This window comes from Drosophila bipectinata, chromosome XR, assembly GCF_030179905.1.
Source record: "Drosophila bipectinata strain 14024-0381.07 chromosome XR, DbipHiC1v2, whole genome shotgun sequence".
NCBI lineage: Eukaryota > Metazoa > Arthropoda > Insecta > Diptera > Drosophilidae > Drosophila > Drosophila bipectinata.
The window spans coordinates 20,055,485-20,076,560 of NC_091735.1; the positions used below are offsets into that span (position 1 = coordinate 20,055,485).

The following is a 21,076-nucleotide window of genomic DNA, read 5'->3' on the forward strand; positions in this document are numbered from 1 at the left end:
TAGGTGTATATGTAAGTTTCTTAATAATAATGTTTAGATAATACATATATCAACTTCGGCTCCGCCCGAAGTTAGCTTTCCTTTCTTGTTAAGCTTTTTCTTGTATAAAATCCAACATCTTATGGGAATGATTAATAAAACATGATTACTATAAATCTTGTCATGTATAAATTTAGTTGTTGGGGATGATCCTGAAATTGATGGAAGTAAAAATGTTGATTTTTTCTCATGTGTTTTCCGACTTTCTCCAACTATTTCGGTTAAAAAACTTTAGTTTCCTGTAAGTTACTAAAAAAATAGACTTAACAGAATAATAAAAGACTTTTAATTACATTTTTATTCATATTTTTATTTCATGAATTTTCGTACAACTTCTTCCTTTTCCAAACTCTGTTCAGAAATTCTAGTTAATTAATTCTTTGAATCATCCCAATTAAAACATAACCGTCTTTGGGGATACCAATTATAATTATAATTGTATCATGGTCGGAGGTACAATAAAAAAAAAAGAAAAGCTAACTTCGGCCGGAGCTTAAGTTGATATACCCGTTTTCCTTTTATTTCAAATGAAAATTTTTATTTCCATACCAAAGTATACTTTTGCTTTTATGTCATTTCCGTTTTTCTCTCAACTCTGAACGTAGTATCCAGATCTAGTGTCGAATCAGGTCTCGACAAACAAACATCAAATTTGCATTCCATCAAAAGAATTTTCCTTTTTCTAAATTATTTCTCGATATTAAAAACTCGAAATTTTGTTGAAATTTAAACCCGATAATCAACATGAATCGAAACGATTCTGAGCCTACCACCTCAGAGGGTATCAGCGAAGAAACCCTGTCGGAAAACTCGTCGGAGAAACCCATTGCGACCGTTTTTTCGCTGCGAGAGGAAGACCCCTGTGGAAGCCGTTTTAGCAGCTCGGTCACTTGTCAGGAAAAATTTATTTCGGATGACTCCTATGACAGCTATACCTCCGAAGATTCCAGTGATAGCAAGATCGATGCGGAGTATCAGCCTGGTCTGGATCAAGATTTCGCAACACCGAGCAGTGGGGTTATAGACTGGAAAAACGACCCTCAACTGCCCACTGGCTGGGAGGAGCGGGTGATGCCCCACACCAAGGAGACTTACTTCTACGACACGAAGACAGGGAAGGTATACTACACCCTGCCTGGGATCAATCTTTTGGACCGTAAGAGGGGTCCTTTTATTCGCATGCGATTTCGGCACATTCTAATCAAGCACGAGGAGTCTGAGTATCCCTGGTGTTACAAGCTGAAAAGAGTGAGTCGCACCAAGGCAGAAGCTTTGGAAAAGATAACCTTCATTAGGAATTTAGTTAAAAAAGGCACGATGAGGTTCGCTGATGTTGCAGCGAAGCATTCCGATTGCTGCTCCGCCGTGTGCGGTGGGGACATTGGGCCCATCATGCTGGGCGAATCACTCGAAAACTATGAGAAGATAGTGTTCCTGTTGGAAATGTATGAACTTTCCGAGATCTTTGAGACTGGTTCCGGCTACCATATAGCGCTGCGCATTCCGTTGTTGATGCCGGAGCAGCAAAAGAGGCAAAAAAAGTTGGAAAAGAAAATGCAAAAAATCAAGCTCGTCAACAATTTGAAAAAGGAGCGTGGTATTCACGTTCCTGACAAGGATTTCTCGAGGAAGAAGACTTTATCCTACGGTGACGCTGACCCAAGATTCTATGGGATCGATACTGATGAGATGTACTCTCAAGATGGCAGGCTGCCTTTGAACGCGGATGCCCCTGATCAACATTGTAAACGGGAAATGTTGGCCGTGCAACAAGCTCTGATCAAGAAAAATGTTGTCGATAATTCCGCTGTCATTGACGAATCAAAGATCAAGCTCGTTAAACCTTCTGCGGAGAAGAGCTCCAGTGACTTTGATCTCAAAACCCTCTCAAGGTTGGATAATTCGAATCCCGACGACTACCGCCTATGGTAATCTATGTACTGCTTAATCTTAATCTATACCAAATGTTAATAATACTTAATGCAACATAAATAAATTTAATTGTAATGTTTTAAGTGCATTAAAAAAATGTTTGAATTCATAATCTATATAAAAGTTTCGTTACTCAGTTTACTTTTGTATAATTTCAATTTTATAATAATATTTGCTATGAAGCTATAAATCTATTGAAGCATAAATCTACGCCACATTTGTTGCACATGACTTGAGAATATCCTTCACGGTTTGGGTTCCTGCACCTGGATGTGCAAGGAAGGAAGGAGTTTGTCCTTTTCGTGAAATTTTTCCAATGCGATACAATATTAAATACTTTCTGAAAAAAAAAAAAATAATTGTGGTCTCCATAGATGAACATAAGTATAACAGAAACGACAAAGACAACAAATACCAAATAATTATATATATAATACATGGCTATATCTTCCCCAATCCTAATACGATTCTCAAGCGGAGTACCTTAAACGATTTCTAGATCAATCCCCCACTATTATCGAACGCCCACTATTCTGCATAATAATCCTGAGACAAAATATTTGTTAGACTTTTTATCCATTTTTCGTGATGGGATCCCTTGAAAATGGGATTTTCCACTAACGGGTCCACAGTAATGGCTATATCTGCCCCGATCCTGATCCGATTCTCAAGCAGAGTACCTTAAACGATTTGTAGATCGATTACACACCATTCTGCATCAAAATGCATCGATTCCCCACCATTCTGCATCAAATGGGATTTTTCCCTATAGGGTCCACAGTAATGGCTATATCTTCTCATATCCTGATCCTTTTCTCAAGCGGAGTACCTTGAACGATTTCTTGGTCGATTTCCCACTATTCTGCATCAAAACCCTGAGACAAAATATTTATTAGAGTTTTTGTCCATTTTCCGTGTGTGTTTTCCCTTATATGGCCGACAGTGATGGCTATATATTCCTGGGGTTTTCTCTAAGGGTCCACAGTAATGGCTTTATATTCCCCACTCCTGATCCGATTCTCAAGCGGAGCACCTTAACCGGTTTCTATTAAGACAGACTGACGGACAGATATGCTTATATTAACTCAGGAGGTGATATGTATACATCGATTTTCTTCAAATCTTCATCTATGTAAATTTCAATTTTTTTTTGGAATCTGATTTTTTCAGTTTATATCTCTGACAATTTTTGTCCGATTTTTGAACGATTTCTAGATAAATTTTCTTCTAGATACATTTTCTTCTCAACCGAACCTTTTGCGAGGTACCTTAAAAAATCTAATCTGATTTCATAAAAATCTTTACTAAAATCTGAAAACAGCATTTTTTTTTATCAATTTTTTGTATGGGATTGGAGTTTTCAATATTTTTGTCCAATCCTTGTGCAGTTTTTTGCGAAACCTTAATCGATTTCTATATTTATTACAATTCTGTATTTTAATAAGTTCTTTTTGTATTTTTTTTCGGATGGTATGAATAAGTTTTTTGAGAGTGCGAGTTCATTTATTACTCAAAAGTCAATTAATTGGCTGTGGATTGTTTATTTTTAGTTTAATTACCAGAAGCACTCTCGCTTTATTTTTGTTGGGAATAGAGGCCAGTGTGAGATTAAGATTATGCATCGACTAAGTCGCCAAAAGCCAATTCCGGGCACTTGACTCTCATTTTCGTAGGCGGCTAATTAAGGTCAAGCTCCCCCACTGGGGGTTGGTGGTTGGGGTGAGCCACTCTCAATACGCATTTCGATAGAGTTTTCTAGGCTAATTAGGAATTTCCCTGCTCCAGCCCCCTGGTTAGTCCCGGAAAAGTCGCGTCAAATGCGAGTGGCATACAAATTTCCCAGAAAACCAAAGCCACAAAAAAAAAACACTTGCCTGTAATGCGGCGTCCAAGAATTGTGGGTGTTTGTGGGTGGGTGTCCTTTTTGGTGGCTGGTGGCCGCCAGTATTGTTTCATCCGACGACCCAGACAATTTCCGCTCGTAAAAGTGGTCCACCGTCTGGTCGGGCTCACGCCAGGACACTCGGGACAGGCCAGGCAGGACACCCCCGACTCTCATGGCCACTGTAATTAATACCAAAATAATTGTATTTGGATAACACAAACGTAATCAAGATTAATTGAGTAACAGCAGGTAGTTTGCATAATTAGAGCGCAGACAGTGGAGCCTCCTGGTCGGTTGTCGGTCCATCGCACTTTCCAGCGCCCCTTCTTCTGCCTTTCTCCTCTGCCTTTCTCCGCTTTCTCCCCAAAACATAATTTGCAATTTCAACTGTCTGCCTGACTGGGCGAGGAAGCCTGAAGGCTGAGGGCTAGTTGGAAATTAGAGTTCAGGGGTCACTTTTTGTAAAGGTATGATGGTCTTTGAAACTATATTATTAATTTTTTATTAAATTTATAAGATTAACTATGTTATTATTAATTAAAATGAAATATAAAATATATAACTGAAATAAAATTCTAAAATTTATTTATTTCATTTCAAGATACATTTTAGACGATGAAATACCCTTAAAAATTTGATAATGGTATCTGTCTTCCAATATCTAATATACTAGATCCCTGATCCACTGTACCACGGTAGTATGTATGTTTGTATGTGTGGGAGTATCCTTCTATGCTTGTGTGTGAAAGGAGGCTCACAAATCATTTTCAGTTTGTACAATTTGTATGTCAACTCGTGTTGGCTTTTCTTTTCCTTTTTTTGGCACACACCTCCTGCCCCTTCGACCCGAAATTCAGACTCGTTGTGCCACTTTTGTTTATGCCTGGCTCAAAAATACACCCCCGCACCCATACACACAAGCAAACAAACGCATACATACATACATGCCGAGTCCTTGCTGCTCGACTGCACTTCCGGCCTTTTGGGCCACACCGCCATTGACTGTTCAACCATGCAGTTGCACTGCCACACACATACGAAGGGGAACCCACACACACACACACGCAATAACGGTATCAGGTTTGCCGGTATTTCCGGCCTTTATGCCTAGCTATGGACTTGGCGAGAAAGCTACAAATCTCAACCACCTCTCAAACACTAGAATTTCTAGGAATTTTATTATTATTTTTGTAATACAATATATATTTTATACTTTTTTTTAAGTATTTAGGGAAAATTAATATTATTGAGGATATTAATAGAATAATATTAAACCTATTAAATATATCCAAGTTATGAAAAAATAAAGTAAAAAATAATAGCAATAATAAGGACCATATGCATATAATCTTTCTTCTAAAAACTAGGTAAAGTAAGAATTAGAGACATTATATCCGGATAAAGTAAGTACAGAAGAATATTCTTCTACTCTAATAATTTATTAATAATATAATAGATAAAAAATATTTTAATAAAGAAAATAGCAAATAAAAGATCATTAAAGAAAGAATCAAATTTAAAAAATATTTTCTATAGGGAGTATAGAAAATATGGAATAGAAGGAAGGTATAGATATTGAAGAAATATTTATGAATTGTAAAGTATAGATGTAAAAGATATAGGTATAGAAACCACAAATATAGGAACGAGTAGATATAGTCTATTGAAGGTATAAAGAGGAAATTATTTATAAGAAAGGAAAGTAAAAGTAGAAACTAATAATTATAGTATAGTAAAATAGTATAATAATTATAGCGATAGAAAAGTTATGTTATAGGAAAATATAGATATAAAAAAGTAAAGGTATAAAAAAGTACTAGAAAAGTATAGTTATAGGAATTTATAGTTATATGATAGTTAAAGTGTAGCAAAGTGTATTTATAGGAAAGAATAGCATATAGCATCTACCAGGCATCTAATTGTAAGAAAATTTATTGAAAAAGTTAAGATGATTAAAGGGATTTCATTTTTAAAATTTCTGAAATAATAACATGTAGTATTTCTATAGAACAAAATATTATCCGCATGGTTCTCTTAAATATAATTATATTTTATGCCTATTTATCGTTTACTCCTTACCTTTTAAAAAAATAATATCTTTTCTTTAAAACAAATAACCTCAGGTTTCAACTCCACTGTACGTGTTATATGTTTATGATGATTTTTTTTTTGAGTGGATGGAGGTGGAGGTGGCTGTCAGCTTTTTCAGCTTCAAACCATTGAAAAGTTCTCAGTTGCAACTGCAAATTATGTTGCCTGGTGTTGTTGATTTTTGTTGTTGCATTTGTTGCAATTTGGTCTTGTTGTTGCTACTGGTGTTGTTGTTGTTGTTGACGCTGACAGGACCTGATAATGGCATACAATGTTTATTTACTTGCTTTAACATTTTTGGTGCTGGTGTTGCTGGTGCTGCTGCTACTCCTGCTGTTCATTTTACTTAAATTTCCATGGCCTGAGCTGCATGCAACATGCTGACAATGAGACACTTGAGCATTTGGCGCCTGATTGCATGCCACACAGCAAGAGCTCTAATACAGTAAACAAAATGGGAGAAAAGTATGGAAAGTCTTAAATATAAAATAATATAAAAAATTATATTATATATTTTTATATCGATATAACACTGACAGAAAAGCTTAAGTAATATTAATTATTAAATTTTAAAGATAGTCATTGGAAAACTTGTTATATTCCTTTTAATGAAATATATATTTTTATAGCCATACCGTTGACAATAATTTTGTTTCTATAATTTTCTTCAGTGCAGTTGCATTGTGTGCAAGCGAGAAGGTTGCCCTTGTCCGTGTATTGCTTTCTCGCTTTGTTTGCTTTTTTGACTTGGACTTAACTTATTTGTTGTTGGCGCTGCTTTTTGTTGTTTGTTTTGTGATGTAGTTGTTGCAAAAAAGGACACATACGCACCCACACACGCATGATGCCTCTGCTTCTGCCTCTGCCGCAGTCGACGCTGTAAAGTGTCGTGTTGGATTTGCGTAATTTATGCTCTATTTGCCTTTCGGCTTCATTTCACTTTTTGTTGCTGCTCCAGCTCCGGTTCCTGCTCCTGCCACTTTTTCCTTTTCGGCCCAAGCAGGACCTGTTCCTCTTCCTGTTCCTGCCACCTCCGCCAACGCCTTTTTTGGATGGGTGTCCCTAGCAGGACATGGTAAGCTTTTGGCTAAGCCGACTGTCGACGACAATGTCCCTACCCTGTAGCTTGCTGGCTGGGTGTTTTGATTTTGTCCATTAAGTGGGTTTCTCAATTTTATTTGATTATATCGTTTTTATAAAATTAATTATTTAATTTAATTATTTTTTGTATTGAACACAATTTATATAAATGGGTGTTTGAATCGGAACATGGGTCGTATACGTAATATTTATGTTGTCATGTCGTAAACGTAATCTATAGATTTTTTTAAACTTAAAAAATTTACAACATTTAAAAAGTTTTGCGGTTTTAAGATCAAATTTCTAAATTGTGAAGTAATATAGTAATAGGGCTTAAAAAATACGCAAATTTGTATATTTTTGATCGTATTTGACTTTAAAACAAGTTGTATACATTATAAGTTAAGTCCTTACGTTTTTTTGTTAAAAATGTTATAATAATAATTTCATGCTCTAAAAGTTCTGTTCTGTTCTGTTCTGTTTCATGTCCTACTATTATATTTTATTTTCATTTCCTCTCTTGTATAAGAATCTGTTACAGAGAGCTTTTTATTTTAAAGCTTTAACAGATCCTATAGACAAGTGAACATGTTTTTGTAGATAATTTTCAAAAAATTACTGTTTTTTTTAAGAGAAAATCTCAAAAGTATGAAAGTAAAATCTTAAAAAATGTCTAAAATGAGTATATGGGTATAACTGAATATAAAATAAATTGCAGTTTTAAATGCCTCTAAAACACGTCGTATACTTAATGTTTGGTTACTTTTTACAACATTTTGTGCAATCGTTTGAAATTTACAAAAACTGTTAAAAAAAAAAAAACAAAATTGTAAAATTACAATTTATTTTATTTAAAAATCTGAAATATAGTTTCTATTAATACTTATTTCCCTTTAAAATGATAGAGTATTTATTTTGTGTTTCAGTCTCCGTTGATGAATATCCTGCCCCGCACCTCCTCCTACCTAAATGAAATCCCCTTAGAAACCTCAGCAGGTGGTTTTTCCACCTTTTCAGGGCCCGGATCTGGCTTCATTATTTTTATAGCATTGCTCAATATGAGAACTCAATAAATTGTGGCTCTCGCACAGTGCGGTGGGGCTATTTTCAACAGGCGATTAGTTTTGCGAAAGGTGCCAAGGCACCTCGACTTCGCCCAGGTCCTTTTCGTCCTTCTTTTTGCGCAACAGTTGAGTGGGTGGCTCGGAGGGTGGCTAATAGCTTTTGCATAGCACACACACGTCGCAAATAAATCTAAATGCAACACACAGCGACTGATAGAGATGGCGAGAGTGTGCACAAGAGAGAGGAAGGATACTGGTGAAAAATCCTTGGCAAATAAAATTTACATAGAATCGAAATGCTTGATTTTCTTCGTTTTTGTGTGTCTTTTGATATTAGTTTTAGTGATACTCTTTTAGATTTGGACGAGAACCAGTTATGACGAAGATATAGAGCTGTCCGCGTGTCCGTCTGTCCGCTAAAGTAGGTTTTTGTGGAAAATCTACATCTGTGTTCCAGTTATTAAAGTGAAACTTCGTATAGCGGTTTATTTATAGAGTAAGAATTATCTTAAATCTTAAATATTAGTGTAGGATATTTTCTTCTTTTAATTTTTAAAGGGTATATTAAGTTCGATTCCCTGACACTTTCTTATTTCTTTTTTCGATTTTTTCTTGACTCGACCGACCCATGTGAATTTATTTGAAAATTTATTGAGTTTTCGTGTTAACCATGCATAATTACGTTTTTCCAAGTGAAAAACTGGCTGGGCGTTACCTTAGCTTTTTCAGCTTTTCAGGTTTTTCTGAATTCGGGCCAGACCTCGGGCCAGAAGCCTTGTTGTGGGCAGGTCCTTGAAGATAGGCTTTTGGCTTTATTTACGAGCCAGGTGCATGACTTTATCCAACCTCCATGGAAATTGTTGTTTATGCGTTTGCGGCAAGGAAATGAAATGAATGTGGGTGGACCTGGGCAGGACTACGGACCTGGCTTTGGGAATCAAGTTATCCTACCTGTCTTGGCCTCGAATTATTATTCCTGATTGCATTTATTTGCTTTATTTTTCTTGCCGGCAAGTTCATCAATAATGCATACATGTCTCCCTTTTTATATGATTTTTGCAAAAAAAAAAACTTTAAAATCAAATAATTTTCCTGTTTGTCTCACAGCCACGTTTATATAGTATTTCTTGTAAAATTTCCATCTGTTTCTTGGCTTTCTTTTCAATTTTTTTTTTTTTAATATAAATACACACTTTGTGCTGTGGCGGTGGGTTGAGGTTCTTCCGGGGGAGATGCTATTCGAAATGTTGAAAGTAATTTCCTCAAGTCTAGTTGATGGTCTGCCTGCAGATCCTGGCTGCTCCTGCTTCAGTTTCTGTTTCAGTTTTTGCTCTTTGTGAAGCAGTAGCAGCAGAAACAGCAGCAGCCTTAAACTATGCAACACACTTCCTTCAAGTAGCTTAAAGAACAAACAGTGGTGGGAAATATTTTAGAAAAATATTGAAAACTTCAAAGATGTCTGCTAATGATTTTTAAAAATAAAAACTCATATCTTTAGGGCTAAAATATTTTTACAAAAATTATATTTTTTAGATTTAAAATTATGGTTGGTCCTCAAGTCAAGGTAAAATATTATTTCAGAAGAGAGAGATAGAGTCCTGATGCTGATGCTGGTCCTGTTCTTGGCCCCTTTGCCATGCAAGCCGATTCCAAAAATAGCAGAAAGGATACTCACCCACACACACATACACACACCCAGAAGGACGGCGTATAAGTCCTCTAATAGAGTCGAAATTGAAGCTTAAGTTTCTACTTTTATTTTGCAGAGAGAGGGCGCCAGGCAGAGACTGACAGTAATATGGTTCCTGAAGAGGAGTCTCCTACAAAAGCAGTATTAAATGAAAAACTAAAGACTTTCAAGCTTTACATTCATACAATTGTATTAAAAATATTATTTTATAAATTAGAGATAGAAACGCAAATGAAAAGGGATGCGGACAAAGGCTGTATTGAATATGCTGTTGAAAATTTGAGGGTATTATGTTTCAAGGAAAAGTAATAATTTGCTAATAAAAGAGTTACTCGACTGTATGATACCTGGTATTACATTTTTCTTATTGAGTTAGCTGAATATAAGTTTCAAAAATATTCCAAAACTACAATAGACCCAACAGGCACCCTAATTGTAAACTGCTTTATGAATGTTGTTTAAGTAATAATTTAATGCTTCTTGTGTTTTTGTATCCAACAGGTATTGTTTGTCTTTGGTTACAATTCCCTTTGATTGTTCTCCATCCAGGGTGGGCATGTTTTAAGTCCGATTTGATATCAGCCCCTGAAAAGGGTGGGTTGGCCACTCAATCTTGAGCAATTTGTCAGAACGACAAACTATGAGTACAATAGACTGACTGATAATTGAGTACTTCTGCCAGAAATCAGAAATCTGGACCCAGTTACTGGATGCTGGGGGAGAGCAGATAATGGTATCCTGGTGGAGGACAGGCAAAATGGCAAAAATGAAAGGCCTGACCAGGAACGAGGACTCAGTAGGACAAGGAGTCGGAATGCCGCTTTTGTGCTTTTCTGTTTTTCTCAATTTTGCAATTGGTTTGTCTTCGCAATTCATTTGCCTTGTTCCTCTCGGTTTGTTTATTTTTTTTTTGGCATATTTCCTTGCCATTCAAAATGGCATTTTCCATCAAGTGGCCCTTTGTGGGCTCATTTAGTGATTTTCTCGGCTCCTTCTCGGTTTTAGTTTTATTTATTGGTTATTTCCTTAAGGCTCTTGGGCATTTATTGAAATACATTCAAAACTGAATTGTAAAACACAACTATTTGCTTTCCTTCAGCTTTTCTCTTTTTTTGTTTTTGTTTTGAAGTCGGCCCCAATCCCCGCCTTAGTCCTTGGATTTTATTTATTTTTTTCCTCTACTGGGCTGTGCTTGAGAGGATGTGGCATAATTTTGCATCATTTTTGGGGCTTGGGTTTGTCGCACAGCCAAATCGAAATGTTATTTATACGCCGTACGTGAGCCGCCTGCGAGGCACTTCCGGGGCTCTTTTTGATTCCCTATAATGACATTTTTGAGGGGTATATATATTTTATAGTTTCATTTTTAATAAATTTTCTTGATTGCAGATTTTTTGGGTTTTCTTAAACTAAAGAAATATATAAGATAGAGCTTGTGGTTGAGTAAATGTATTTTATTCGTAGTTTTTATAATAATATAATATTTATTTCGTCACAAACTAAAATTTTTATAATATACCAAATCTTTATAATATAAATTTGTTAGAGAAGGTAATCATTTCTATGTGTATATATAATTCTGAGATATTTCCACTTCTGGGTACCGGAAGTTGTACAGTCTCGGATATCTAGTTTATTTCAAAAATCAATATTTTTCTAGGATACCTTATACAATAAAGTTATAGATGGGGTGGAATTTGAAGAGGCTAGAGTGTTTTAATGAATGTACATACCTATTTCTTCCCATATTTTTATAAATTTTGTTACATTTCCTACGTATATAAGCATATATGAAGTACGTTCAGTTTAATTAAGATTCTGTTTATAATATTTTTAAAAATCTTCGAAGCTTCTAATCTTCTTCTAAAATCTAAAATTGTTCATATACTTTCTTCTTTTTTTATTCGTTTCTTTTTAATACTTTCTGAGTAGTACTGGGTATCTTATAGCCCATGCCTTCGCTTCGTTCTTTATTATCCGCTCTGCATTTCAGTCTCTGGCTTGAGTTTCTTTGGGTATGTGGGTTTCTTTCTTTCTGATTTTTTTTTTTAGTTGATGACGACAAATGCGAGTGGAATGGCGACAACGTGCAGGGCTTATCGCTGCCATGGCAAAAAGGTGGGGCTTTCTGGGGTTAAGGCAGCACGGGGCACAGAGTGGTATCGTTGCGGTAAGTCTTTTGTTTGTGATAAGATTTTTACGTGTCTACAAATTGGCCAGCGGCTGCCATGGCATCGCCCTTCAATTATTAAAGGTGACCAAGGGGAAAATGCAGGATGAAAAAACGCAAGACAGGATTCAGGACTATCCTCCTGCAAGGATAGTGCAAAAAAAAAAAAAGGAAACCCTCAACAAGGAACTCCCTAATTTTCTTCCCCTTTGTCTGGCATTTAATTAAACACATCACACGGCAGAGTCACGGTGCAAGAGTCCTTTTGGTCCTGGGTAAACCATTATTATGCACTTGACTGCCCTTCAAAGTCACTCGAATTTCTTGGGACTGTTCCGCCACGCCACGCCACAGTCTGTTTTGTTGCTGATAAGTTTGAGTAAATAATGGAATAATGACTCCAATTACCAGGTCTACCAGTTGTAGTTTCCTTAAAATTCGAAATCACACAAGAAAGTTCTTTTAATCAGAAAACAAATAATTAATAGTTAAGGCGAAAACAGACATAATCTTAAGGCATAATCTTGTTTCCTTTAATATTCATAAAACTATATTGTTTCTCAAACATTTATATTTTTTAACTTTGTTTTTTTTTTCAAGTGCTTTGGCAAATGAAAGCCGAGAACCACCTGTCTGGGGCCTTGTACCTGAATGAAGCCTCCTGAATGCCAGGATGCGATTATAAAGTGCATTGGCTTATGACGCTTTTGGTCTTGGGTTTTGAAGACAAAACTGCGAAATAGTCCTTCCTGGCCAGGAAAATGTGCACACCATGCTCTTTGGCTCGTATGCCTGGCGGGTGACGATTAAAAGTCAGTCTTTTGGCAATATTTTTTTTGCTTTTTCTAGACCTAATATTTATTTTTTGAGTACATTCCTTAAAGGATTTCTTGAAAATGTCCTTTCTTTTTTTGTTGACATTGTAGTGTTTGGCCCGTAAAGTAAGTCAATTTATTGAGGTTGCACCTTCTGTGCCACTGCACCACTTTGTGGCAACAGAAAATTGGCTGCACCTCTGCAAAGTTTTTCACTTTTCCCCGCTGCACTTTTCTTTCTTTCCGGCCATTCTTTTCTGGCTGGCTTGCCGCAATATTTGAGCTTCGAGTGCATAATAAATATGCAAACTTTGTGGTTGAACACTCTTTGGTTGGTTATTTTGAGGGTGGTGGTTCCTAGGTGGTTTCTTGGGAAGAGTGGGTGTTTCTTTGGGCGGGTTTCGAGTGGCCTAATCAATGCCAAAATCAAATGTAAACATCCAACTGCTGCCGTTTCGCCCACGTGGCTGCCACTTGACTTTTCCTCACAGTTTCTTGAGGCCAAAAGCAGCGGAGTGGGTGGTGGGCATGGGTCGGGCTGTGGTGGGTCAAAAGGATCCTAAGGCAAAAACAGTACCACAAGCAGCAGCGGAACCAGCAGCAGCCACTCTGTTTCCATTTCTATTTCTATTTTCCAGCTTGCACTTCATCGTCAACGGGCCATCAATGGCAACGTGTCGCATTACTCAACATGGCTACGTGACTTAAATGCCATGGAGCTGCCATTTTGTGGTGCCCCCTTGCCCTCTTAGCCACCGCCTCTTCCCTTTGTGTCTGTCTTCCCCCACCAACTCTCCAGCGTAAAGATGAAGGCGACGAAGAAGAGACCACCGCCACATTACGTAATGAATGAAAGGAGGTTGCCCCACGAAATGCTTATGCAAACAACAGAAGTGTAAGGGATATTACAATGCCAATGTCAGGATATAAAGCATGTATGTATATGGGAACTATGGGGGGGAAGATTACTAGGAACTCTTTAAATAGATGAAATATACATATTTGGAAAGTTTCACCTTAAATGAGGCAATAATATTTTATTATACTTCAATTTCCAGAAAGCCTTTATTCAAGATCTTAATTTATGTTAGAATGCTATTGGTTTCTGACAAAGTGAGATTACTTTTAGAATATTGAGAATAAATGTAAAGTTACTATTATAAAATAGCTATTAAAATATAATTCAGAGAAGAAAGGTATTAAGTTCGAAACTTTTTTCAAATTAAACATTTCTATAGAAAATAGCCCTGGAACTCATAGTCTCTTAAGACCACCTTTCCTAATTCTTGTTATTCAGTTTATAGATGTTATACCCGACTATTCAACTTTTTCGACAAAAAATATAGGGAATAAAATAAAAAATAGCTTTATATAGTAGCTGGTAAACTAAAAACCAGAGAGAAAGATTCTTTTAGTTCGAAACGTTGTTAAAAAATATTTTTTTAAAGAAACAAACCCTAGAAATAATAGCCTTACTTGACCACCTTTTTCAATCAAGATTTTTTTTAAACAAAAACAAATCAATTTAAAAACAAAATGTATCTTAAACTCCTCTTAAAAAATACTTCTTATTCAAGATTAATTATTTTAAAATGCAAAGCCATTTATTTTGTTTACCATCTCCATTTGAGAACTTGGCATTTGCAGGCTGGCCGGCCAACTTTCACACAATTTTCGCACAGACACCAGCTGTTGCTCGAGTTTGGAGTTTTTGTTTAGTTGTGTTTTTTGGCCAAGACTCCCCTACACCCTCTCGCTTAGTCTCTACCCCCGCCTTATTGGGCAAAAGCAAAGTGGAAGACTGTTTGCTTTTGGTTTGGCTCTGTAACTAATCTCGTTTATCACGATTGTCGTGTCACGCTCGCGTCATTTGACCCACACACACACACATCAAATCTCTTGCCACGTTTCTTGCCACCCCCACTGCCCCCTCCTCTCTCTCTTCCTTCCGGCCAAGTCTAGTGGCTCAAGTTGCACTTCTGTGTGTGTGTGTGTGTGTGCGTGTGACTTTGGCCAAAAGGCTTTCTGCCACGTTCATTGTCATTGCCAACATCTTGTGACCGTTGGCGACACGTATGTAGTTTCCACACTTGCCACCTCCCCAGTCATCCTGCCACCGCCCATTTGGGGCACAACCCTTTCGGCCACACACTCTCTAACCGCAATTTGCATTGGCTGCTGTCAAACGCAGCCAGGCGACTGCCAATTTATGAATGGGCCAACAACGAACAGCCAACGACCGGTGACCCTTGACCCCAGCTTGTCAGTTAGCGACCCTTTTTTTGTTGTGCAATATTTTATACATTTTTTAAGCGCCATAAAAATTGAATTAAATATAAATCACAAAAAAATCTCTGCCCAGTCAGGGACCAGCCATCAAGCTCCCTGAAAAAAACCGAATAGATTTTTCAAAAGTGGAAAAATTTCAAGTTTTAAAGTATGTACTCTGAACGGATGATAGAAAAGTTTGTTCCAAAATTATAGATTTTCTTAAAAACTAATTGAAGTTTTCTTTTATTTAAATGTTTAATTCTTAAAAGATATATATAAAAAAATGTATTGAAAAATAAGAAACCGTGACTTTGCAACCAGAACTTTTCATAACATTATATTTATAGTTACAACTTAAATTTATTCAAACAAAAAAAATATTTTGTATTATTTGCATATTTAGTTAAATTTTAACCCTAAAAAAATGCCCTAAAATCAATATTAGATCTAGGATGAGCAAAAATTGTCATTAAATGAGACTGCCACCAGGACCATGTAAAGTTTTCAACTTTTTCGCAAACCGCAAAAATTGCCACATCGTTTTGCAACACACTCCCATCTACACCCGTACACACACCCACACTCTGTATGGGTTGACCATGCCACGCCCACTGGCTAGGGCTGTACGCCTTCCGGTTCGGTGCGACTCTTCAAATTGGCCACAAAAACCAAAAAGTGCCAAAAACGCAACAGCAACAGCAACATCAGAGAAATGCAACGAAATTGTTGCCACTCGTTGAACAACCGCCACGCCCCACTGACTCTGTACCCGCCTTCGTTCCGCCCACCAGTTACGCCCCCTTTTGCACCCCTCTAGCCCGACACTCTTGTCCCCTCTTGAAACAAAAAACAAACCATAAAAAATAGTAACCTTTCTATTTTCATCGAAAGAGAGGCGACAAAAACTATCAAAGCAATTGCTTTTTGTTTCTTTTTTTTTATCTGTTTTTTATCTTTATTTATCTATTATTTCTTTTCAAAGAGAATAAAGGATAGAAAAAAAACCTATTCCCTAAATCCCTTAACAAGTATTTTCCAAAACTTTAACTTTTCACAGAATATTTTTTCAAAAAATCATTTTTTTAAAACTTCAGTAAACTGTCACAGTTTATTGTTTTTGATCATTTATTTGGATTCAGTTTTATATATTTCATTGATTATTATTATATTATTATTATTTATTTGAAATTGTTATTAATATTTATTTTAAAAGAAACTGCGCATATTACTTTAGTAATATTGCTGCCTTTTAATATATATTTTTTTTCATCCACTTTACAGTATTTTTATGCAGTTTTTTCAGTTTATTCGGTTTGTTTTTTTCACGATTGCCAGCCTTACTTTCTCGATGCTTCCTTTGATGATGGGAGGTCAGAATTAATCGAATAATCGATATATCCGTATTCCGTAGAGCTCTCGCTCTCTTTCCGCTTTCCAGCCGTGGGTGCATTTGTGTGCGTAAGTGTTCGCTGGTGTGTATCGGTGTGTACTGCAAATGCGTTTCAATGAGCACCGTTATTCATGCACTGATAAAAAAAAATTAATATTATTAATAAATTGTTGTAATAAAAAATGAAAAATTTTTTTGTAGATTTTGGAGAAAAATGTAGGCTTTATAATGATAATCATTCAAGTAATTATATTTTTTTAAAAATTGTTTTCAGTGCAGTTGCCTGTAAGGGGAGTCTGCAACCGGAGCTTTGTATAAAAGTCATATCCATTGCGTGTTTTTGTCGCGTTTTTTCAAGCGTGCTGTAATTTTTTTATGTCCCTGCGCCGAGCTCAGTGAATCCTTTACCCCATGTCCTGCATCCCATGTCCTGTGTCCTCAGCATACATGTGTGTGTATATGTATGTTTATTGGTGTTGGTGCGGCTAGACGCATAAATATTCTGATTTGGCAAAAATTATATGCCCGTACGTGCAGCGAACGGGTAAACCGATTCTGGATTCAGGATTCAGGCTTCAGGCCTCAAGCTACAGGATTCGAGTACTTCAGTAATATGGCGAATTGCTAGAGTCGCCTGGCAGGACCCCCAGAAGTTGCAGGACGGCTGCTTTATGACAGCGCATAATTTACAAATGGGAGGCCCAGAAAAGCCTGTTGCATAAATTTCACACAAAAACACACAGCAGAAAGTCGCCATTTGCGCCGCCAACGGACGACCGGCCAGTCCTTGAACAAGTCCTTCGGATTTTAAGCGAGTCCTGTGGCGCGAACAGCAGTTTCATTTGCATGCCACGACGGCGGAAGCGGGCGACTGTGGGAATGTTGAGGAACGGGCATCCCTTCCGGCTTTTTTCCGCGGTTCGTTGTCGTCTTATCGCTGCCCTGACGTCTTTCCTATTTTTCGGTTTTGGGCTAAGAGCTGCGGAGTCCTTTTTATCTTTAGCCCACAACGGGATGATGTACGAGCGCGGAAAAACCCAGAAAAGTTCCATTGGCCGCTTAAATGTGCCAAAAAATAATCGATTTGTTTCTTTCTTGTGCCAACTCTTAATCATTAAAGGGGGAGTTATATATTAAATATGATATTTATGAATTTAAGAGTATTTACGCTTGTATTACAAATAACGAGAAAAAATACCTACAACAGGGACAGCTATATATTTATATCCGATAAATCTCTCAACTAAAACTAAAATACTTAGATGATGTTTAGGAATTTTATAATATTATAATATATATGTTTGTTATAAAAGTAAAGAGAAAAAACAATAACTAGACGGATAACGATATTAATCGATATATCCCTTAACAAAAGCATAAATCCATACAAACACTCTAATACTTTTCTGATATCTTTTTTTCTTAAAAAAAAAAACAAAAAAAGAAAGACACTCTCAAGAAAATGTAAATTTTGGCAATCTTTAATATTTGATTGTTGCTTGTCCTGTTTCTGAGATTTCGCATTCCAGAGGCAGCGCCTCTTGCATTATTAATTTTGTTTTTTTTTTCTCGTCGAGATTTTTATATTAGATCTTGAAAGTTGCGTTGAAGATTTTCTATTTGGCCGAGTCCTTTTTGGTTTTCACCCCTCGTTTGGCCGTGATTTATTTGGCTGGATGATTTATGTCGGTCGGGCGAGTCGCTGTCCCTTATCCTTGCCCCTTTCTCCAAGTTTTTCCCAGCTTTCTTTTCCCAGGATTCCCATACTGATCATACTGATTTTGCCTCGAGATTCTGTTGAAGCTTCGTGAGGGGTCGGCGGTACGAGGGGCGCTTACTAACTTTCCTTATCTCCCCAAAAGTGTTTACAATTTCAAATCTCGATTTTCCGTATTAATTATTCAAGTTGCAGTTTAAGTTGGCCATTGGTTTGTTGAAGACATAGTAAAGCATAGTTAGTTAAGTAATAATGTTTTTTTAATTAAATACATATATTTATAAAGATTTCTTGTTTACAGTGCGTATACGTGATATTTATCAATTGATTCATTTTTGTAGCATACATTTTGGGATATCCGATTTTAGTTTTTCGATTTGTTTATATTTTTCATGGGAACCTAGAGGGGAACCACCAGCCATAGCCAGTTTCCTTGGCCCAATTACGAGCAGGATTCCCATACTGATCATACTGATTTTGCCTCGAGATTCTGTTGAAGCTTTTAGGAAATTATGAAAAAATCGTTTAAAGTATTCTATTTAACTATCAGGTAGAAATTGACAATGATATATATCCTATGAGAAATTCTGATTTTCAGCCACAACTTACAAATAATTAAAACAGTGGATATATTTTCTTACGTTTATTTATTCTTTTTTTTTTTTAATTTTTTTTTCTTTTTTAATTAATACCTGAATTTTTTAAAACAATTTTATAACCAAATTAGACGTATGACTGCAACTTTCCCGATAACAAGTAATCTAGATTTGCCAGCGCCTTGGAATTTCAGAATTAAGTTGATTAAACTGAAGATCGAAATCCGACATTCGAGTATATAGAGTCTTGTGGTAAGTCTTGAATGGAGTCTTGAAAAATTAAGCAAGTCTTGAGATTTCTAGTTCAAATCGAGTTTTAAGTTCATTGCAAACCCGGTTGTGACCAAAAATATGGGCTTTGATGAAAAACTAAAATCAAAACCGGCATTGAGAGTAGCAGTCACAGTCCAATAACTCTCATATGGAAGACAGCTGTAATTAAAAGCGCAAATCGATCCAAGGTTGTCCAGGCCGGGGTCCGTCTCAGAAAAGTGCGATTTAAATCCTACGGAATCCGCAGTTCAATCATCAAAATAAACAATTTTTTTTAAGATTTTTACCATCGAGCTGTCACATAAACATAACATCAGAAGCGCACAATTTTGAATTCCTCGCGACAACTTCAACTTGGGAGGAAGGTATTCTCTATAATTGTTAAAAAAAATCAGTTTCAAAATATTTAATAGATTAGATTGGAAAGCCAATAAGTAAAAAATTTTTTCAGTATTACATTTTACATTTGACCTAAGATAACTTAAGACTATCTCATAATTACAGTCAAGTAACTAATAACTGTTCAGATGTGTTAGAACTCTAATTGAAGTGCTTGTTTTTTATAGATTCAATTAGAAACTTATTATCTAGTTTGGCCTTTAACTTTAATGAATTACGTATTATCAAAACTAAAGACGCTTCAAGATAACAAACCATAGTAGTGTCTTCTTGAATTCAGTGCGAATCTATTGAAATTTTTTATTTTTTGAAATGGTTGCTAAATTTTGTATTTCCCAAAACTGGCCTTGCAAAGATAACATTGTCTCTATAGAGAATGTCTCTATGGATATATTACATCTTATTGTAACAATTTTTTAACGTCCATGAACTTTTTTTTTGAAATATTTTGAACTTATTTATATATTATATAAGATTATATTAGCTTTCAAATATTGTTCAGCTTTTAATTAGTATAAAGAAAATAACTACTTTATACTACGCAAAATCAGTACTCACCTAATAAATACACTTTTTTTAAGCTATGTTCTCTTTGGCGAAAAATATTTCTATAGAAAAGTTCAATAATGCATGTTTAGATTACTGGGCGCCTTGAATGTTTCGCTTCGAAATCCAAATTCCACGGTTTGTTCGCCCACCGACATTTCTTGGATTAGCTTGGCTCGAAGATTGTCCTTTTCCCGCTCTTCCTTCGAGTCGACGCGTTGCTGATAGTAATGAGCTTTCTGGTGAGCTTTCTTCTCCATCTTCAGTTCAGGCAGCTCCTCGTCAATGGAGCGGTTCTTGTCGAACATTTTCGAGCGACTAATCGCCCGATTAATCGCAACCATCTTGCGAACTTTATCCCTCAGTGTATTGGAATCCATTCTAGTAATTTTTCAAATGTTTCAAGTCAAAGTTTTTGTTTTCTATTAGGGAGAGTATTTTTTGTGATGTTTTCAGCTGGATAGTATTTTGTTGAATGAGGTTTCTGTCAAACTCCATATGCAATGTCTATATTTCATTTTGTTTCGAATGTTATGGCCAATGTGATCCCTAATTTTATAAAACTTAGAAAAAAAACAGGTTCTTAAACTATAATACGAACTACGTAGAGTTTTTTCCTGAAAAGATACAATTTCAAGATACAATATTTTATGCTGTTGTATATTATTTATTCTATTATTCAAAATATTATCGTATATATCGTACAGTATTTTCCTTATCCTTTTTCCCTTCTTGTACATTTTGGAATAATGGGCCTCAGACCAAATCCACCCAACAAAATAAACACCCGACCGATTAGATATATTCGGAAACCTACAATCTTATGTTGAATCGACCATGAGTCTATTCTAATCACATATTTATACCCTTGCAGAGTGTAGTATAATTTTAATCAAAAGTGTGCAGCGCAGCTAAGAAGACATTTCCGAGCCTTGAAGGTATATCTATTCTTGATCAGGATCACCTTCTGAGTTGAATAATTCTAAATGAATCGAGGGTAATGATTAAAAACAGTGCACCATCATATTCAATGCTTTGAATAACATGTATCTTTAGCTTCTGCCTTCATAGAGTTTCAATATTGAAGTACATTCATCTTAGTCAGTTACTGCATCTCA

The 21,076-nt window shown here is 36.1% G+C and overlaps 2 protein-coding genes across 2 annotated transcripts; one reads left to right on the top strand and one right to left on the bottom strand.

Moving 5' to 3' along the window:
- Nucleotides 1–639: 639 nt before the first annotated feature.
- Nucleotides 640–2,046, top strand: LOC138925567 (uncharacterized). Its single transcript, XM_070276352.1, has one exon. It carries the CDS (start codon nucleotides 784–786, stop codon nucleotides 1,969–1,971), a length of 1,188 nt encoding a protein of 395 aa, XP_070132453.1. The 5' UTR covers nucleotides 640–783; the 3' UTR covers nucleotides 1,972–2,046.
- A 16,787-nt stretch (nucleotides 2,047–18,833) lies between these two features.
- On the bottom strand, nucleotides 18,834–20,446 carry LOC108119442 (uncharacterized). The gene is made up of 3 exons (XM_070276536.1): nucleotides 19,971–20,446; nucleotides 19,301–19,385; nucleotides 18,834–19,245 (listed from the first exon to the last, which is right to left on the bottom strand). The coding sequence occupies exon 1, from the start codon at nucleotides 20,336–20,338 to the stop codon at nucleotides 20,033–20,035; it is 306 nt and encodes a 101-aa protein (XP_070132637.1). The 5' UTR covers nucleotides 20,339–20,446; the 3' UTR covers nucleotides 18,834–19,245; nucleotides 19,301–19,385; nucleotides 19,971–20,032.
- Nucleotides 20,447–21,076: the final 630 nt, after the last annotated feature.

Coding starts and splice junctions, on each gene's coding strand:
- LOC108119442 (XM_070276536.1), bottom strand. CDS start 20,338: ATGGATTCCAATACACTGAGGGATAAAGTTCGCAAGATGGTTGCGATT.
- LOC138925567 (XM_070276352.1), top strand. CDS start 784: ATGAATCGAAACGATTCTGAGCCTACCACCTCAGAGGGTATCAGCGAA.